The following is an 18,826-nucleotide window of genomic DNA, read 5'->3' as shown; positions in this document are numbered from 1 at the left end:
AGATGTTAACATGTATATAATTGTTAAAGTGTTCAATGTCTGCTGAAAGGAGTAAGGATTTAAAAACATGTCATTCATATGTTGCCAGAAATAGATTTGGAACCTCACTCAACGACTCAAATTCAATATTTATACTTGATGACTATACTGAGCATAATAATTTTGAATATTAAACATTTTATACATGTTGTTTGACTTCTGTTATGGTATATATATATATATATATATATATATATATATATATATATATATAGTTATATAAGTAAAATGTAATAATCCAGATTGTGAATATTATATAATAAAAGTAAAAACACGTGTCTGGGATTTTAAATATATATTGATTTAGCCAACGCGTTTCGCATAGCTCATCAGGGCATAATACAATATATTACAACGTCAAAATGTCATGGAGATAATGTCATATCAATTATGACGTCATAACGTCAATAAATATTAAATGAAATTTAATTTTGGTTTAAATACATGTATAAAATGTTGTTCTTTTGCTAACCTAGCTGAAATATTGTTCGAAAATAGCTTATAAAATGGAAATATTTTAAATTTTGGTTCATTATGTGAACATTCATCTAAATGTTTACTTAAAGGCATCTGTCTTGTTGAGGGGTCTCGCATTTGTTGTTCATGGACAGATCGCCTATTTCTAAGTTTATCGCCAGTTTGACCTATATAATATTGTTTGCATCCATTGCATAATAATACATAAATCACATTTTGTATATCACATGACATATTAGTTTTTATTTTGAACATTTTGCCATTAAAATCAAAAGAATTCCCTTCAATAATATAACCACACAGGGCGCATCTAGAGTCATTACATTTGGATACTCTTGGTTCTTGAGATGAAAAGTAAGATTTGGTTAACAGACGTTTTAAATTAGGTGGCTGTCGCTTACATTTTATTATCTTCTGATTTGAAATTATTTTATTCATAACCGGGTCTGTTTGTAAAATGTCAATGTTGTTTTTTAATACGCCAAACAGTTCTTTATTTTTTGGATTTTGTGTTGAAATAAATGGAATTATATTACTCTTGTCTTTTTGTGTTGATTTTGAAAGTAATTCATGTTTAGGGATGGAAAGTGCTTTTTTAATACCTGTATTTATAATAGATTGTGGATCTATTATCTTATCTTATATATCTTATATATTATCCACAATCTATTATAAATTTATAATAGATTGTGGATCTATTATCTTATCTTATATATCTTATATATTATCCACAATCTATTATAAATACAGGTATTAAAAAAGCACTTTCCATCCCTAAACATGAATTACTTTCAAAATCAACACAAAAAGACAAGAGTAATATAATTCCATTTATTTCAACACAAAATCCAAAAAATAAAGAACTGTTTGGCTTATTAAAAAACAACATTGACATTTTACAAACAGACCCGGTTATGAATAAAATAATTTCAAATCAGAAGATAATAAAATGTAAACGACAGCCACCTAATTTAAAACGTCTGTTAACCAAATCTTACTTTTCATCTCAAGAACCAAGAGTATCCAAATGTAATGACTCTAGATGCGCCCTGTGTGGTTATATTATTGAAGGGAATTCTTTTGATTTTAATGGCAAAATGTTCAAAATAAAAACTAATATGTCATGTGATATACAAAATGTGATTTATGTATTATTATGCAATGGATGCAAACAATATTATATAGGTCAAACTGGCGATAAACTTAGAAATAGGCGATCTGTCCATGAACAACAAATGCGAGACCCCTCAACAAGACAGATGCCTTTAAGTAAACATTTAGATGAATGTTCACATAATGAACCAAAATTTAAAATATTTCCATTTTATAAGCTATTTTCGAACAATATTTCAGCTAGGTTAGCAAAAGAACAACATTTTATACATGTATTTAAACCCAAATTAAATTTCATTTAATATTTATTGACGTTATGACGTCATAATTGATATGACGTTATCTCCGTGACATTTTGACGTTGTAATATATTGTATTATGCCCTGATGAGCTATGCGAAACGCGTTGGCTAAATCAATATATATTTAAAATCCCAGACACGTGTTTTTACTTTTATTATATATATATATATATATATATATATATATATATATATATATATATATATATATATATATATGCTGACATAGACGTTATTTACCAGTTTGTGTTACAGTTGTGTTAAATCATGAACATAAGCAAAAGAAAAGTGTATGTAATGTATGTACAATTATGCATTAAGTCATCAGTTGTTACATAATTTTGTTACCTTGTATAAATTATGACAACACCTTAACAGCTCAGGATTTAAATGAATATTTACAGGGCCCTCAATCTACCAAATCTGCCGCCGAATTTCGGCTGCAGTCCCCCACCTGAAAAGTATATTTTTTTCCCCCAAAGACTGATTTTTTTCCCCATCAGAAAATGTAAAAAAAAATAAAAAAAATCGCTGATATATAGTTGAAAATTGACTCCAATATATCACGGTCTGTTATATCGCTTTGTCCAATATAGGCTAACAAAAAAGAAGTCTTGTTTCCGGTTACCCAACCGAACCTGTTTTTTAACCGCCGACTCAAAAGTTTTTTCTGTTATGAAATATGCATCCGAATTTAATGGCCGAAATTTACGCAACTGCGGAAAGCGTCTGAATTGTTCAGAACTTTGAAAAAAAATTATGAGCTATTGTCATCACCTTGGCGTCGGCGTCCGGTTAAGTTTTGCGTTTAGGTCCACTTTTCTCAGAAAGTATCAATGCTATTGCATTCAAACTTGGTACACTTACTTACTATCATGTGGGGACTGGGCAGGCAAAGTTAGATAACTCTTGCGTGCATTTTGACAGAATTATGTGCCCTTTTTATACTTAGAAAATTGAAAATTTTGGTTAAGTTTTGTGTTTAGGTCCATTTTATTCCTTTAGTATCAAAGCTATTGCTTTCATACTTGCAACACTTACTAACTATCATAAGGGGACTGTGCAAAGTAATGTAACTCTGACTGGCATTTTGACAGAATTATGTGCCCTTTTTATACTTAGAAAATTGAAAATTTGGTTAAGTTTTGTGTTTAGGTCCACTTTATTCCTACAGTACCAAAGCTATTGCTTTCATACTTGCAACACTTATTAACTATCATAAGGGGACTGTGCAGGCAAAGTTATGTAACTCTGACTGGCATTTGGACGGAATTATGGGCCCTTTATACTTAGAAAATTGAAAATTTTGTTAAGTTTTGTGTTTTGGTCCACTTTACCCCTAAAGTATCATAGATATTGCTTTCATACTTGAAACACTCGCAAACTATCATAAAGGGACAGTAAAAGGACAAGTTGCATAACTCTGGTTGTCATTTTTACTGAATTACGGCCCTTTTTTGACTTAGTAACTTTGAATATATGGTTAAATTTTGAGTTTCGATATACTTTACTTCTAAAGTATCAAGGCTATTGCTTTCAAACTTCAAATACTTTCATGCTATCATGAGGTTACTGTACCTGGCAAGTTGAATTTTACCTTGACCTTTGAATGACCTTGACTCTCAAGGTAAAATTATTAAATTTTGCTAAAATTGCCATAACTTCTTTATTTATGATTAGATTTGATTGATACTTTGACAAAACTACTCTTACCTGACATACCACAATAGACTCCACCCAAACCATCCCCCGTGCCCTCCCCCCCCTTCCCCCGCGAATTCTTCCCCCCCTAATTTTTTTTTTTTTTTAAGATCATCTCACAAATGACCACCACACCCTCACACTATACCCCACCCACTCCAATTTATTTTTTTTTGAAACGGTTAAAAAACACAAATATTTATTTTTATTATTTTATTTTTGAAATACCGTCCAACCATTGCACCCAAGAATCCCCTCCCCCCACCCCCAAATTTTTTTTTTTTTTTAAAGGTCATCTCACAAATGACCACCACAATCTCACACTATTATACCCACCCCAACCCCCTAAAATAATTTTTGTTTGAAACGGTTAAAAAACACAAATATTTATTTTTATAATTTTATTTTTGAAATACTGTCCAACCATCGCACCCAAGAAAATCCCCCCCCCCCCAAATTTTTTTTTTTTGTTAAGATCATCTCACAAATGACCACCACACCCTCACACTATTATACCCACCCCACCCCCCCCCGAAATTATTTTTTTTTGAAACGGTTAAAAAAAAACAAATATTTATTTTTATTATTTTATTTTTGAAATACCGTCCAACCAGCGCCTAAGAATCCCCCCACTCCCCCCCCCCCCCCCCCCCCCCCCCGATTTATTTTTTTTCCATTTTATTTCCGCATTTTTGGAAGATAATGTAATAAATGTCCACACCCCCACACTATACACCCCTCTTCACTCCACCTCTCCGTCCTTTGTGATTTAAATTGAGTCCCTTCACCTTTAAAAAGATAATAGATGCTCTTGTTGATATATCGGATGAGTTCGAAAATGGTCCAGATCGGTGATAAAGATGGCCACCAGTGGGCGGGGCATTTTTCTCTATAATTATGTATATAGTGAAAACATGTGAACACTCTAGAAGTCACATTTTTGGCCCAATTTTCATGAAATTTGGTCAGAACATTTGTTTCCTTGATATGAGAGTTGAGTTCGAAAATGGTTCCGGTCAGTTGAATAATATGGCTGCCCGGGGGGGGGGGGTCAATTTTCCTTATTTGGCTTTACAGAAACCTTGTAAACACTCTAGAAGTCACAATTTTTGCCCAATCATCAAAAAAGTTGGTCAAAACATTGGTTTTATTGATATCTTGGAGGAGTTTGAAAATGGTCCAGATCGGTGAAAAAACATGGCCGTCTGTGGGCGGGGCATTTTTCTCTATATGTATATAGTGAAAACATGTGAACACTCTAGAAGTCACATTTTTGGCCCAATTTTGATGAAATTTGATCAGAACATTTGTTTCCTTGATATGAGAGGTGAGTTTGAAAATGGTTCAGTTGAATAACATGGCTGCCGGGGGGGGGGGGGGGGGGGACGTTTTCTCATATTTATCAGGGCCCTCACACTACTTTGGGGGAAGGGGTCCGCCGCCCTTAGGAGGGGGAATTTTCGCGGCGTTTCCCTTTTTGGGGGATTTTTTTACTTACTCTCTCATTATTTCATTTGTACATGTTTGCACTATATCCATTGCATTTTTCATAATTTAGTATGTTTGAAAAGATTAAATTGAAATAGAATTGAGATATAAAAATCATGAGACACATCTTTCTATTAAAAAAAAAAAAAAAATTTTTTTTTTTTTTTTTTTTTTTTTTTTAGGGGGAATTTTTCACCCAAAAGGGGAAAAAAGTATACTTTTCAGGTGGGGGACTGCCACCGAAATTCGGCGGCAGATTTGATAGATTGAGGGCCCTGTTTATATAGTAAAAAAAGCTTGTGAACACTCTAGAAGTCACATTTTTTGCCCAATCATCATGAAACTTGGTGACATGATTTGTTTTATATATATCACATAATGAATGCCATAATTATTGCCTTTAGATTGTCCAAATTTTCATTATATTATACAAAATCCTTATAAACACTCTTAGAGGTCACAATTTTGTTTCAGATTTCAGGGCTTTCCTTTGACCCGAGCTCCCGGGTTTTGACGCTTAAAAATTACAGAATACCCTAGTTTTACTCGTGAGAAAATTACGTTATGCGTCACATTTGACCCGGGGGAATGTACCGACTTGCGTCAAAGAGATCAAAAGTTGTTAAGAGTAATCGATAATTGGCTTGGGGCGGAGTATCTTTAGGTAGACGCTAACCGTTATCGCCCGTTTCCAATCATTGAAGCACAAGTCCGCCCAGTAGGCGGAGTTTTGCCCATATAGAAATCTAGTAATGACCAATTAAAACACTGCTGTTTCGATGACGCGTGTATCAACGTTCAATTATTTATCTGAGCGTTTGTTATCAGCTGTTTGCAGAAACAACATGTATTAAACCCACTAAAACAGAATGGACTCACCCGCGTCAGTTTTAATAATATCCAATATGTAATTATAATATCCATATCCACAATATTTTGAGAAATACTTTCATAATATGTCAGAATGTATTTCCAATGCTGAATACAGTGTACCCAACCCTGTTTTATTCCATGTTTGCTCCATTCAAAGACGCGCGAAAGTTATGCTGGCATATGTACTGTCTACAACGTCAATTTACACTCCTTGCATCAGAGTTGCTAATAAATATTATTATTATTATACCGGATTTATATAGCGCCCTTTTCATGCAAGAGTGCACGTTCAAAGGCGCTTAAAATAACCATAGAACTGGTGTAACTGACTGTGTGGCAAAGTGACAAATTTGGATGCTGCATGTGCTAATTGATTACAACATAGGTGTAATAATTGACCATTTGAGACGGCAGAGAAAATCGGCGTGTTTGTCGCACGTCTTCGGTAAAGATGGCACATGAAATAATTAAATCCGGCTTTGAGCCGTCCAGGGTCGATTTTGAGATAAATTTAAATCCGATTAGTTAGTTTAAGGAGGTATTTTGATGGTAAACGGCTGGCACTGACATGAGTAGTAACTGACGAAACATCTTCGCTACTTTCCGAAAACCGTACCATTCTACGAACGTTGCTAATGTCCGCCAACTATAAATTATCTATTAGCAAAGTAAAGCACTGCAATATCATGCTTAAAACAATATGTCAACCGAATTATATATTAATTGCGTATTTGCTAGGTTACTTATTACTGTCTTTCATTTTCTGCAGACAAACAAAACACATTTTATTTCATTCGCAAACGACGTATCTCTACCTGTTTTCGGACAGTCGTTTTCGGATACGGTATTTCGTCGATTTTAATTTATTTCCAACGATCTTTATAACATTTATTAAAGAATGACGAATACACATGCGGTGTTACGGATGGTCTGATTAATAAAATTTCGCATTGTACTCACAAGAAATTGCAAGTAGAAAGAAAATAAAGATTAACAAAAAGCAAGGGCTCGAGGGGCTCTGTCCTCTATTCCCTTTATCCTACGGTCTCTGAATCTCTGCTTAATTTTCCGTATTTCAAATTTGGGACAATTGACACCCCTTATATATATTCTGTCACTACAAGTGCGAGTGTTTTTTTCGTATTGATTTCACTATGCTCACAATGTTGGTCACAATCAGGGGTTGAAGAATTTTTCCAGAGCCACTCGCCCTGCAGGGCGAGTAGACCTATCCACTCGCTCTTCACTTTAATCTACTCGCCCTGCATTAAAAAAAAAGATATCTATATTTATAGTTATGATCAACCAGAACCTTTTAAACCTACTTAACATAGTGACACTAAACTGCAAACAAATTAACTACATTATCTGATGGATTATATTTGCTTTCCTTACGTTTTCTGCACCTCTTTCCTTTTCTCAATTCTTTCCGCTTCTCGTTTTGACGACCTTTCTAATTCTTTCTGTTCCCTGTCATCACCACCTTGCAGATATTTTAAAAAAGAACCCTTTTCCATTTTAATATTTCAGACGAACTTTTACTGAAAGACACGCTTGATTGACAAACCGTTACAATATGGTAAATTTTGCCTAAGGCTTCTGATCACGAAATTTGGAATTATTCTGTTTATTAATAATTATTTTTTCTGTTTATTTTTAATGAAATATAAGAAGTATTATAATTAACCAGTGATGTATTATTGTTTTATTGATATTTATATTAAAATTCACGGAATGACCAATATATTTAACAGTTTTATTCACTTTTAATCGATTAGCTAAGAGCACTGACAACGACGAAAAGAGCACAGCCGATTTCGAGAATTATTTTTTCTGTGCCCGTTACGGCATTTTTCATTGTCAAAACGAAAGTGCAGTTTCTTTGTGTACTAAACGTATTTTTTGTTCGTTCGAAAACTTCACTCGCATATGCGAGCGGTCGAGTGGATTCTTCAACCCCTGACAATGTATGTTTGCATTATCTGTTTTATTGACTTGAATATAAGAAATAAATGTTTAGATATTTGTAAATTTGTTGCTTTTTATATATTATATCTCAGTAATTTGCTTAAAGTACAAAATATCATTGACTCTCCTGCGTTATTATTATGACTCATACAAATTTGATTTTGACTCTTGAAAATTTGGTCCCAAGAGTCATGAGTCTTGAGATTTGAGGTCTAAGGAAAGCCCTGAGATTTTATGAATCTTGGTCATAATATTTATTTTTGTAAGCAAAGTTTGATATTTGGTAAGGGGGGTCAACTCAAAATAAAGGTCACCAGGTCAAATCTTACAAAAACAAAATCACTCCATATGCCAGAGTTTTGGTTCAATAATGATGAAACTTGACCAGGATGTTTGTATGGACAATATCTAGGTCAAGTGTGACGTTTGGTAAAGATTGAATGAACCGACTCCTCTCAGGTGAGCGAACTAAGGCCATCTTGGCCCTCTTGTTTGTTTAGCTGGTGAATGTTAGCGGGGGACATTATCAGAATCTAATGTTCACTGAACGTGTCTTTCTAAAAGTCGTTATACACTCTGAACTTGCCATTTTGAAGAGTAAAACAGAAATATCATGTCACGTTTAAATAGAACCAATACATGTAAAATGTTTAATTATTTTCTTTAATTACGCAGATTTTTTCTAAAATCAATCGATACTTACCTTTTTGATTTTCATTGTTGTCAACATAACGGTCTTGAATCGGCTTCGAAACATGTGACAAACACTTCACATTTAAGCGCAAAGTTGGTATATTTCAATGTGTCTTATCTATGAAGCAATAAAACTGCCGACCAATTAAGATAACTTGTAACAACACCCCAGATAATCGCAATTATCACCATTGCATACCACTTTGCAACAGTTGCATGCTCCATTGATTTCAGCAGTGCCACTTACATCACGGAAATCGATTGCATAACGACTGCCGTAAAGCGGCTGGTAAACAGAGCGTCTTATGTCATATGAAGGAAATATTAAGCAGAAAAAATGCGGATTTTCGAAAATCGCCATTTGCGAAAATTAGTCGCCAGAATATTAATTTTGTCGCCATTGGGGCCAATGGCAATGGACAGCGGGAACCCTGAGTTCAAACCAACAAACATTCATTTTGAAGCATGATAAATGAATTTGCATTAGCTCTATTTAGTAAAATAGAAGCCAAAGTCCCTTTGAAACTGTATACCGGTAACGACATACCAGATCAATTCATAACAGTTAATATGCCTCTCCTACAGTTCCAATGGAGGACCCGGCACTGCGAGAGATGGCCGAGTACGTGGAAGCCAACCGGGATGAAATCCTTGAAAAGTTGCCTGGCAACAGGCAGGTCACCCTAGTCGTGTTCCGAGAGGGAGACCAGCTCAATTTCTTCCGGGTAGTTGACCGAGGTGATGGCACCCTAACTCCGCTCTCAGAGTCCTTAAGGTGAGTGAATTTTGCTAGGTGAAGCAATGACTTCTACGTGATATTTGGTATGCATATATGGAAGGATCTAGAGCAAGGGAGCAGGATGCAACCCTTCCTTCCTATCTTGACTGGTGACCACAAAGTGACAAATAATGAATAACAAACTCAACAAATACAGGAGTGTCAATTGTCCTGATTATTCCGGAAATCCGGTTTTGAGCCGTACAGGGTCTATTTTGATATAATCTAAATTTGATGAGTTTTTAGCTCACCTGATTGCTCAGGTGAGCTTTTGTGACCGGTCTTAGTCCGTCGTATGTCCGTCTGTCCGTTAACATTTGCTCGTAAACACTCTAGAGGCCACATTTCTTGTCCCATCTTCATGAAACTTGGTCAGAAGCATTGTCCCAATGAAATCTCGACCGAGTTCGAAACTGGGTTGTGCCTGGTAAAAAACTAGGTCACTAGGTCAAAAAAAAGAAAAACCTTGTAAACACTGTAGAGTCACATTTCATGCCCAATCTTCATGTAACTTTGTCAAAATGTTTGTCTTAATGATATCTTGGTTGAGTTCAAAAGTGGTTCTGATCCGATGAAAAACATGGCCGCCAGTGGGAGGGGCAGTTTTCTTTATTTGGCTATAGAGAAACCTTGTAAACACTCTAGAAGTCACAATTTTTGCCCAATCATCATGAAAGTTGGTCAAAACATTGTTTCAATTGATGTCTCGGACGAGTTCGAAAATGGTCGAGATCGGTGAAAAAACATGGCCGCCAGTGGGCGGGGCATTTTTTCTATATGTATATAGTGGCAGTTTTCCCTATTTGGCTATAGAGAAACCTTGTAAACACTCTAGAAGTCACAATTTTTGCCCAATCATCATGAAAAATGGTCAAAACATTGGTTTTATTGATATCTCGGATGAGTTTGAAAATGGTCAGGATGGGTGAAAAAACATGGCCGCCAGTGGGCGGGGCATTTTTCTCTGTATGTATATAGTGAAAACATGTGAACACAGTAGAAGTCACATTTTTGGCCCAAATTTCATGAAATTTGCTCAGAACATTTGTTTCCTTGGTACGAGAGTTGAGTTCTAAAATGGTTCAGGTCAGTTGAATAACATCGCTGCTGGGAGGGGGGCAGATTTCTCATTATGCCCCCCCCCCCCCCTTTCGAAGAAGAGGGGGTATATTGTTTTGCTCATGTAGGTCCGTCCGTCCACCAGATGGTTTCCAGATGATAACTCAAGAGTGCTTATGCCAAGGATCATGAAACTTCATAGGTACATTGATCATGATTCGCAGATGACTCCTATTGATTTTCAGGTCTAGGTCAAAGGTCAAGGTCACGATGACCCGAAATAGTAAAATGGTTTCCGGATTATAACTCAAGAACACTTATGCCTAGGATCATGAAACTTCATAGATACATTGATCATGACTCACAGATGACCCCTATTGATTTTAAGGTCAAAGGTCAAGGTCACGGTGACCCAAAGCAGTAAAATGGTTTCCGGATGATAACTCAAGAACGCTTATGCCTAGGATCATGAAACTTTATAGCTACATTGATCATGACTCGCAGATAACCCCTATTGATTTTCAGGTCACTAGGTCAAAGGTCAAGGTCACGATGACCTGAAATAGTTAAATGGTTTCCGGATGATAACTCAAGAACGCTTAGGTCTAGGATCATGAAACTTCATAGGTGCATTGATCATAACTCGTAGATGACCCCTATTGATTATCAGGTCACTAGGCAGTGTTTTTTTTCTGCCGGTCCGTCCGTCCACCAGATGGTTTCCGGATGATAACTCAAGAGCGCTTATGCCAAGGATCATGAAACTTCATAGGTACTTTGATAATGATTCGCAGAAGACTCCTATTGATTTTCAGGTCACTAGGTCAAAGGTCAAGGTCACGATGACCCGAAATAGTAAAATGGTTTCCGGATGATAACTCAAGAACGCTTATGCCTAGGTTCATGAAACTTCATAGGTATATTGATCATGACTCGCAGATGACCCCTATTGATTATCAGGTCACTAGGGCAGTGTTTTTTTTCATTCAAAATCGGGTCCGGTATCCGGACCCATTCCCAATGGAAAAAAGTATATATTTTTCCCAAATGGGAGCTCAAAATTCCCAATGGAACCCCAAAAAAAAAAAAAAAAAAATTTTTTTTTTTTTTTTTAAGATCAATATTTTGTTCATCTCCCATCCATATAAGATCAACCTTAGTAAATATAATACTGGACAAACTTGTATCCTAAATTTTGAAACATTTGTTGAAAAACAACAACAACACTTATTTCACAATTTTAGTCATAACGCCGCGAATTTTCCCAATCCAAAGGGACCCTGCCCCATTCCCAAAATGGTGGAAAAAAACACTGCTAGGTCAAAGGTCAAGGTCACAATGCCAAAAAACGTATTTACACAATGGCTGTCAAGGTCACGGTGACTCAACTTAGAAAAATGGTTTCCGGATGATAACTCAAGGATGCTTACGCCTAGGATTATGAAACTTCATAGGTACATTGATCATGACTCGCAGATGAAATAATGATGAAACTTGACCAGGATGTTTGTCTGGACTATATTTAGGTCAAGTTTGACATTTGGTAAAGATTGAATGAACCGACTCAGGTGAGCGAATTAGGGCCATCTTGGCCCTCTTGTTTAATGGTGGGGGGGTAGAGTCAAAGTCGTTTGACTGTGCCATTATTTGAGAATGAAAATTGGTATAGTTTCCTCAGCATTCCGGAAAATTGTGCTAATTACCAATTTTGCGTGGTATTTTATTTATTGATTTCTGATTGGTTATCGGATGGCATGTACATTTACGGTAACTGATGAAAAATCCATGCAACTTTTCAAATATTGTTCAAGTCAACAAAATATTGCAAATGTCTTAAAATATTGTAAGTGATCGATAAGCAAAGTAAAGTACTGCAATAGCATATTGTAAAGCTATATGTTAACAAAATCATATATTGACTATGTATTTTATATGGGACTGGTTTTTATACGCCCGTCTATGACGGGACGTATTATGGTATACCCCGCGTCTGTCCGTCCGTCCGTCCGTCTGTCCGTCCGTCTGTTAATGTCGTACGCTACGTCAAATATCCTTTGACAGATTTTCTTCAAATTTTAACACAATCTTAATATTGATAAACCCTGATCCCCTTTCGTTTTTGACGGAATTCTGAATTGTCGTTCCAGAGTTATGGGACTTTGTTCGTCAAAATTTCGTGATTTCATTGAATGTCCTACTGTAGCTCAAATATCCTTCGATGGATTTTTTTCAAATTTCAACACAATCTTAATATTGATAAACCCTGATCCCCTTTCGTTTTTGACGGAATTCTGAATTGTCGTTCCAGAGTTATGGGACTTTGTTCGTCAAAATTTCGTGATTTCATTGAATGTCCTACCGTACCTCAAATATCCTTCGATGGATTTTTTTCAAATTTCAACACAATCTTATTATTGATAAACCCTGATCCCCTTTCGTTTTTGACGGAATTCTGAATTGTTGTTCCAGAGTTATGGGACTTTGTTCGTCAAAATTTCGTGATTTCATTGAATATCCTACCGTAGCTCAAATATCCTTCGATGGATTTTTTTCAAATTTCAACACAATCTTAATATTGATAAACCCTGATCCCCTTTCGTTTTTGACGGAATTCTGAATTGTTGTTCCAGAGTTATGGGACTTTGTTCGTCAAAATTTCGTGATTTCATTGAATGTCCTACCGTAGCTCAAATATCCTTCGATGGATTTTTTTCAAATTTTAACACAATCTTGATATTCATAAACCCTGATCCCCTTTCATTTTTGACGGAATTCTGAATTGTCGTTCCAGAGTTATGCGACTTTGTTCGTCAAAATTTCGTGATTTCATTGACTGTCCTACCGTATCGGATTTACCATGTTACAATGTTAAATTATCAAATCTTCACATATTCAACTGGATGAGATTTGACTGGAACATTGGAATTCCATACACACATACTCAAATGGGTGAGTTGAACATATTTTTTTGACAAATATTCCAGCTGTCTTCTGCCAACTGAAGTAAAAAAATGATTCAAAGGGTTATTTATTACCTTACTACTTCATTGGCGAACGACGGGCGTATCATGCGCTCATGGCGCAGCTCCTCAGTTGTTTTCTGAAATCAAACATATGCACATTTTATCTGGTGTGCAAAACAGATACACTTTTTTGGGCTGTTGTTTTTGGTTACAGTATTTTTCTTTGTTTTAATTTATTTTCGTCGTTCGTATTACAAAATTTATAGAATGCAATATACACATGCGGTGGTCTGGTTTATTATCCCCACGCTTTTTGAAAAAAAGGTGGGGATATTGTGGTTATCTCCGCCGTCCGTCCGTCTGTCCGTCCGTCCTGGCCACTATCTCCTCCTACACTAAAAGCACTAGAACCTTGAAACTTACACACATGGTAGCTATGAGCATATGTGCGACCCTGCACTATTTGGAATTTTGATCTGACCCCTGGGTCAAAAGTTATAGCGGTTGGGGTGGGGCCGCGTCAGAAATTTTCACTCATTTTTTTAGGTTATTTTACATTTTCTTCTTTATTTCTACACCGATTCACTTCAAATTGATACTGGACCTCTCTTATGACAATACGGTCAATCTCAACCATGCATGGCCCCATTCCCAACCCTGGGGCGCCCCGCCCACATAGGCCACACCCACCAAAAATTTCCATTTACTATAATTTTTTCATTTCTACACGGATTCACTTCAAATTGATACTGAACTTTTGTTATGACATTAGGGTCAATCTCAACTATGCATGGCCCCAATCCCAACCCTGGGGCGCCCGCCCACATAGGCCACACCCACCAAAAAATTCCATTTACTATAATTTTTTCATTTCTACACAGATTCACTTCAAATTGATACTGAACTTCTCTTATGACATTAGGGTCAATCTCAACTATGCATGGCCCATAACCAACCCTGGGGCCCCGCCCACATAGACCACACCCACCCAAAATTGCCTTTACTATAATTTCTTCATTTCTACACCGATTCACTTCAAATTGATATTGAACTTCTCTTATGACAATACAGTCAATCTCAACTATGCATGGCCCCATTACCAACCCTGGGGCGCCCCGCCCACATAGACCACACCCACCCAAAATTGCCTTTTACTATAATTTCTTCATTTCTACACCGATTCACTTCAAATTGATACTGAACCTCTCTTATGACAATACGGTCAATCTCAACTATGCATGGCCCCATTACCAACCCTGGGGCCCCGCCCACATAGACCACACCCGCCCAAAATTGCCTTTTACTATAATTTCTTCATTTCTACACCGATTCACTTCAAATTGATACTGAACTTCTCTTATGACAATACGGTCAATCTCAACTATGCATGGCACAATTACCAACCCTGGGGCGCCCTGCCCACATATGTCACACCCACCCAAAATTGCCTTTTACTATAACTTCTTCATTTCTACACCAATTCACTTCTAATTGATGATGAACTTCTCTTATGATAATACGGTCAATCTCAGCTATGCATGGCCCCATTACCAACCCTGGGGCACACCTAGGTCAAACATTCGGCGTGGGGATACGCGTCGGCCTCTGCCGCGCCATTTCTAGTTATATTTTGCATTGTATTCACCGAAAATTTCAACAAGAAAGATTATAATTGCAGTAGGTTAGGGCAGGAGGGAGGGTTAACCCTGTTGGGGACCTTGGGCCCCAGACCCCCGGTCTAATTATTTAGGATTTCAAATTTAGGACGAATGACGCCCCTTAAATATCTCGGTTTAATCAAACTGTATGTATAAGAATATGTCAACAGTCGTCCAAATCATTTTTGGGATCATATATCTTGTTGGTGTGGTCATGGTCAAGACAATAATAAAAGAGCAATAATTTTTGTTCATCACCTTAAGTACCAATTGAGATATTGTTATGAAACTTCAGACATCGGTTGATAGCTTATATCAAATCCTTGCTTGGAATTGCAGTAGGTTGGGTCAAGGTAACTGTTACTAACTTCTTGTAATGTTACTATTTTTAACCAGGTTTTCCGAAGGAAAAAACTGGTTATTAGATTGGCGAATGTTGGCGGGCAGGGCGGCTGGGGTGCGGGCGGAACAAGCTTGTCCGGGCCATAACTTTGTCGTTCATTGTGAGATTTTAAAATCATTTGGCACATTTGTTCATCATCATTAGAGGGTGTGTTGCGCAAAATAATTATGTCAATATCTCCAAGGTCAAGGTCACACTTAGAGTTCAAAGGTTAAAAATGGCCATAAATGAGCTTGTCCGGGCCATAGCTACAATATGTCATTCATTGTGAGATTTAAAAAAATCATTTGGCACATTTGTTCACCATCATTGGAAGGTGTGGCGCTCAAAAGAATTACATTGATATCTCCAAGGTCAAGGTCACACTTTGAGTTCAAAGGTCAAAAATGGCCATAAATGAGCTTGTCCGGGCCATAACTATGTCATTCATTGTGAGATTTTAAAATCATTTGGCACATTTGTTCACCATCATTGGACGGTGTGTTGCACAATAGAATTACGTCAATATCTCCAAGATCAAGGTCGCCACAACTAAAAATTGATTTATTTTGAAACAAGGGGAGTAACTATGAACAATCAGTTCAGTTTGAGTTGTCTCCCTTCATCAGACTTTTTTTCAAATTGAAAACCTGGTTTTGTGACAATTTTGTCCCTTGTTATAAAATTGTTGGACAATTTTTTCTGCTACATAATTGAGATTGCACAAGGAGTGGTTGTGTGGTAAGTCCTAATAGCTTAGGAATTTAATTTATTTTGCAAATTAAAAAAAAGTACTTGATAAAACAATTAATGATGTAAACTTGGTCCTACTATTAAAACAATTAGGTTTAGAAATAAAAAAATCTAACAGAAAATTTTGAAAAGCACAACAAGAACAAAAAAGCTCACTGCCCTACAACAGCTCTTTTTTAAATTAAATGTATGTTTATTCATTGGTTGTAAACCAAAAACTAGTATTTGCAAATCTAGAATCAATGAGCGTCGTTCTTAGAAAACTGGGCTTTATGCATGTCCATTAAGTGTCATCCCAGATTAGCCTGTGCAATCTAGTTGAGGCGGAAGGTGTTGTCCTTGATTAGCCTCCAAGGACTGCATATGCTAATCTGGGACAACACCTTACAAACTTGCATTAAGCTCCATTTTTCCAGAAACTATTTATCCGTCTCAAATAGTTTCTACTGATAATTTCTAGTGGTGTTTCTATGGGAAACTTGTATGATGAGGAAGAGGAGGAGGATGCTCCCTCCAAGGAGAAGGTAGAAGAGAATGAGCAACTCAAGGAGAAAATGAAACAGATCAGGCTAAAAATGGATAAGCTAAATATCAGCAAAAAGGTATGGAAACAAAACATTTCTTGTATAAATGCTTAGTGTTAAACTTTGCTTTTTCAGCCAATTAGTATCTAGCAATTATCTAGATCATTTATTGTAAATCAGTCACATGTGAATATTTATTCAGTTTTATTTTATTTTAACTTCAATTTTTATTGACATTAATTTTGCGTATTTGTTTCTATATTGAATAATTTTATGCTTTATACATTTAATTTTCACAAAATTCTGTTTATAATAATGGTGTGCAGTCATAATCCAGTACATTTACCCATCATTCTACACACTGAAACATTAAGGATTTATTTTCTCAGCCACACAGAAAACCTCATCCACCCAGCTCTGGACGTGCCAGCAGTCGCACATCACGTCTGCGACATCTCCCAGCCAGCACCAGCTACAGTCTTGCTGGCACCAGCTCGCTGAACCGCAACCTCTGTCTGCCCCCTGTGGGTCACACAGTAGGGCCCATGAGTCACCACTCCAGCTTCGCTCTGCGACACTCCTTACTAAGAGACCGCATGGAGAGGCGCGAGAGGGAGGAGGAGAAGGAGAAGGCTTCAGCTGCATTTGAAACTTCCCTGGCAGCTGTGGGAGGGGCCTCCAAGCTGGCGTCAGATTCAGATGACTCAGACGGGGGTGAGCCTAGTTATGAGCTCGATAGTCTGGAACAGCTCACTAAAGTGTTGTCACGCGTCATGGATGCTGGTGGCTATGGCGTTGATAATAGTAATGAGGAATATCCAGATTTAGAAACTGTAGATGAAATTTCTAGTGATATTAAAGAGACTTCAGGTCAAGATGACCATATAAGTGATAAACCAGTTGATCCAGGGGAGCATGACAAGACAGTCACTGAACCTGCTGTGTCTAACTGTGATAAAGGCAGTGCCAGTAAGAGTCCTGCCAATGCGAAGCGTGATTTACTCAGGTTGGGCAGTCAGGCGGAGGAAGGGGCCGTTGGGGGAGTATCCAGGCCTGTAACATCCACTAAAATTAAAGACACTTCACCTGACTATGTTCGTGAGTCCCTACGTGCCACACCCTCTTCCAAGGGCAAGTCTAAAATTAAGGACTATTCTCTTTTCGACAGCCTTCGGGACACTCTTGGGGGCAGTTCATCCTTGTCCAGGCATAGCTCCCTTGATAAGAGAAAGGAGTTTACATTAGAAAGTTTGAGTACCAGTGAAGCAAGAGCGATGTCTGGATTACTTCGTCAGGCATCCCTAGAGAAAGTTGGCTCTTCTCGGATAGGAAATGTGACTGTAACAAGTGCTAGTAGAAACAGGGTCTCTGGAAACTACACTCTTGGAAGCTCTACATTCCCTGATGCTCGCATCACAACCCCAGAAGGCCGACTTATGGTATGTTATATTCAAATCTATTTATTTTGGCTAAGGCTTCAAAAGCATATAGCTTAGAGAAAAGTTTGCGATTCCATTTCCTTGGTAGAACCAGTCCTTGTTACCTTATGAATGCTTGCAAAGTGTTGACGCAACGAAAGACACCATTCCATGACAACCTTAATGGAATGCTTCACTAATCACTAATAAACCGGTAATATATTAAAGATGGCAAAATCTCATCACTAATAAACCGGTAATATATTAAAGATGGCAAAATCTCATGAATTTGAAAGTAATTGTTTCACTTTCTTGCTTCTCTTTTTTAATATATATTTTTTAATTTAGGGTAAATATTTTGTGTTAAAAGAGACAGAGTAGACACAAAGTCTAAAGTAGTCACATCAAACACTTTTCAGTCTGCGCGGTTGCAGAGAATGACTGCAAGTCGAGACGGTCGGATTCTGTCCCCCACGCACCGCCTGCCGCCAGTCAAGGCAAAAAAGAAGGCAACTAAACGCTGCTTTCTCTGCGCAAAGAAGACTGGCTTGGCTTGTAGTTATGTGTGCAGGTGTGGTGTAGTTTAAATAATTGAGTAATCTAGTTTTTATTATTAATTTTTTAACAGTCTTGATAAT

At 37.0% G+C, this 18,826-nt stretch overlaps 1 protein-coding gene across 2 annotated transcripts in view; it reads left to right on the top strand.

Moving 5' to 3' along the window:
- LOC127866311 (uncharacterized) overlaps positions 1-18,826 on the top strand; it is a 61,229-nt gene that overhangs the window by 341 nt on the left and 42,062 nt on the right. Inside the window, exons 2-5 of one of the 2 annotated variants that reach the window (XM_052406779.1) lie at positions 9,239-9,428; positions 16,707-16,848; positions 17,160-18,209; positions 18,608-18,759. In XM_052406779.1, the coding sequence (XP_052262739.1) occupies positions 9,239-9,428; positions 16,707-16,848; positions 17,160-18,209; positions 18,608-18,759 (1,534 nt within the window). The remainder of the gene's footprint in view (positions 1-9,238; positions 9,429-16,706; positions 16,849-17,159; positions 18,210-18,607; positions 18,760-18,826) is intronic. The other variant, XM_052406780.1, reaches the window with a different exon arrangement.

Source organism: Dreissena polymorpha, chromosome 2, assembly GCF_020536995.1.
Source record: "Dreissena polymorpha isolate Duluth1 chromosome 2, UMN_Dpol_1.0, whole genome shotgun sequence".
NCBI classification, from domain to species: domain Eukaryota; kingdom Metazoa; phylum Mollusca; class Bivalvia; order Myida; family Dreissenidae; genus Dreissena; species Dreissena polymorpha.
Note: the sequence above shows the minus strand (reverse complement) of the source record. Positions and strands in the feature narration are given on the sequence as shown.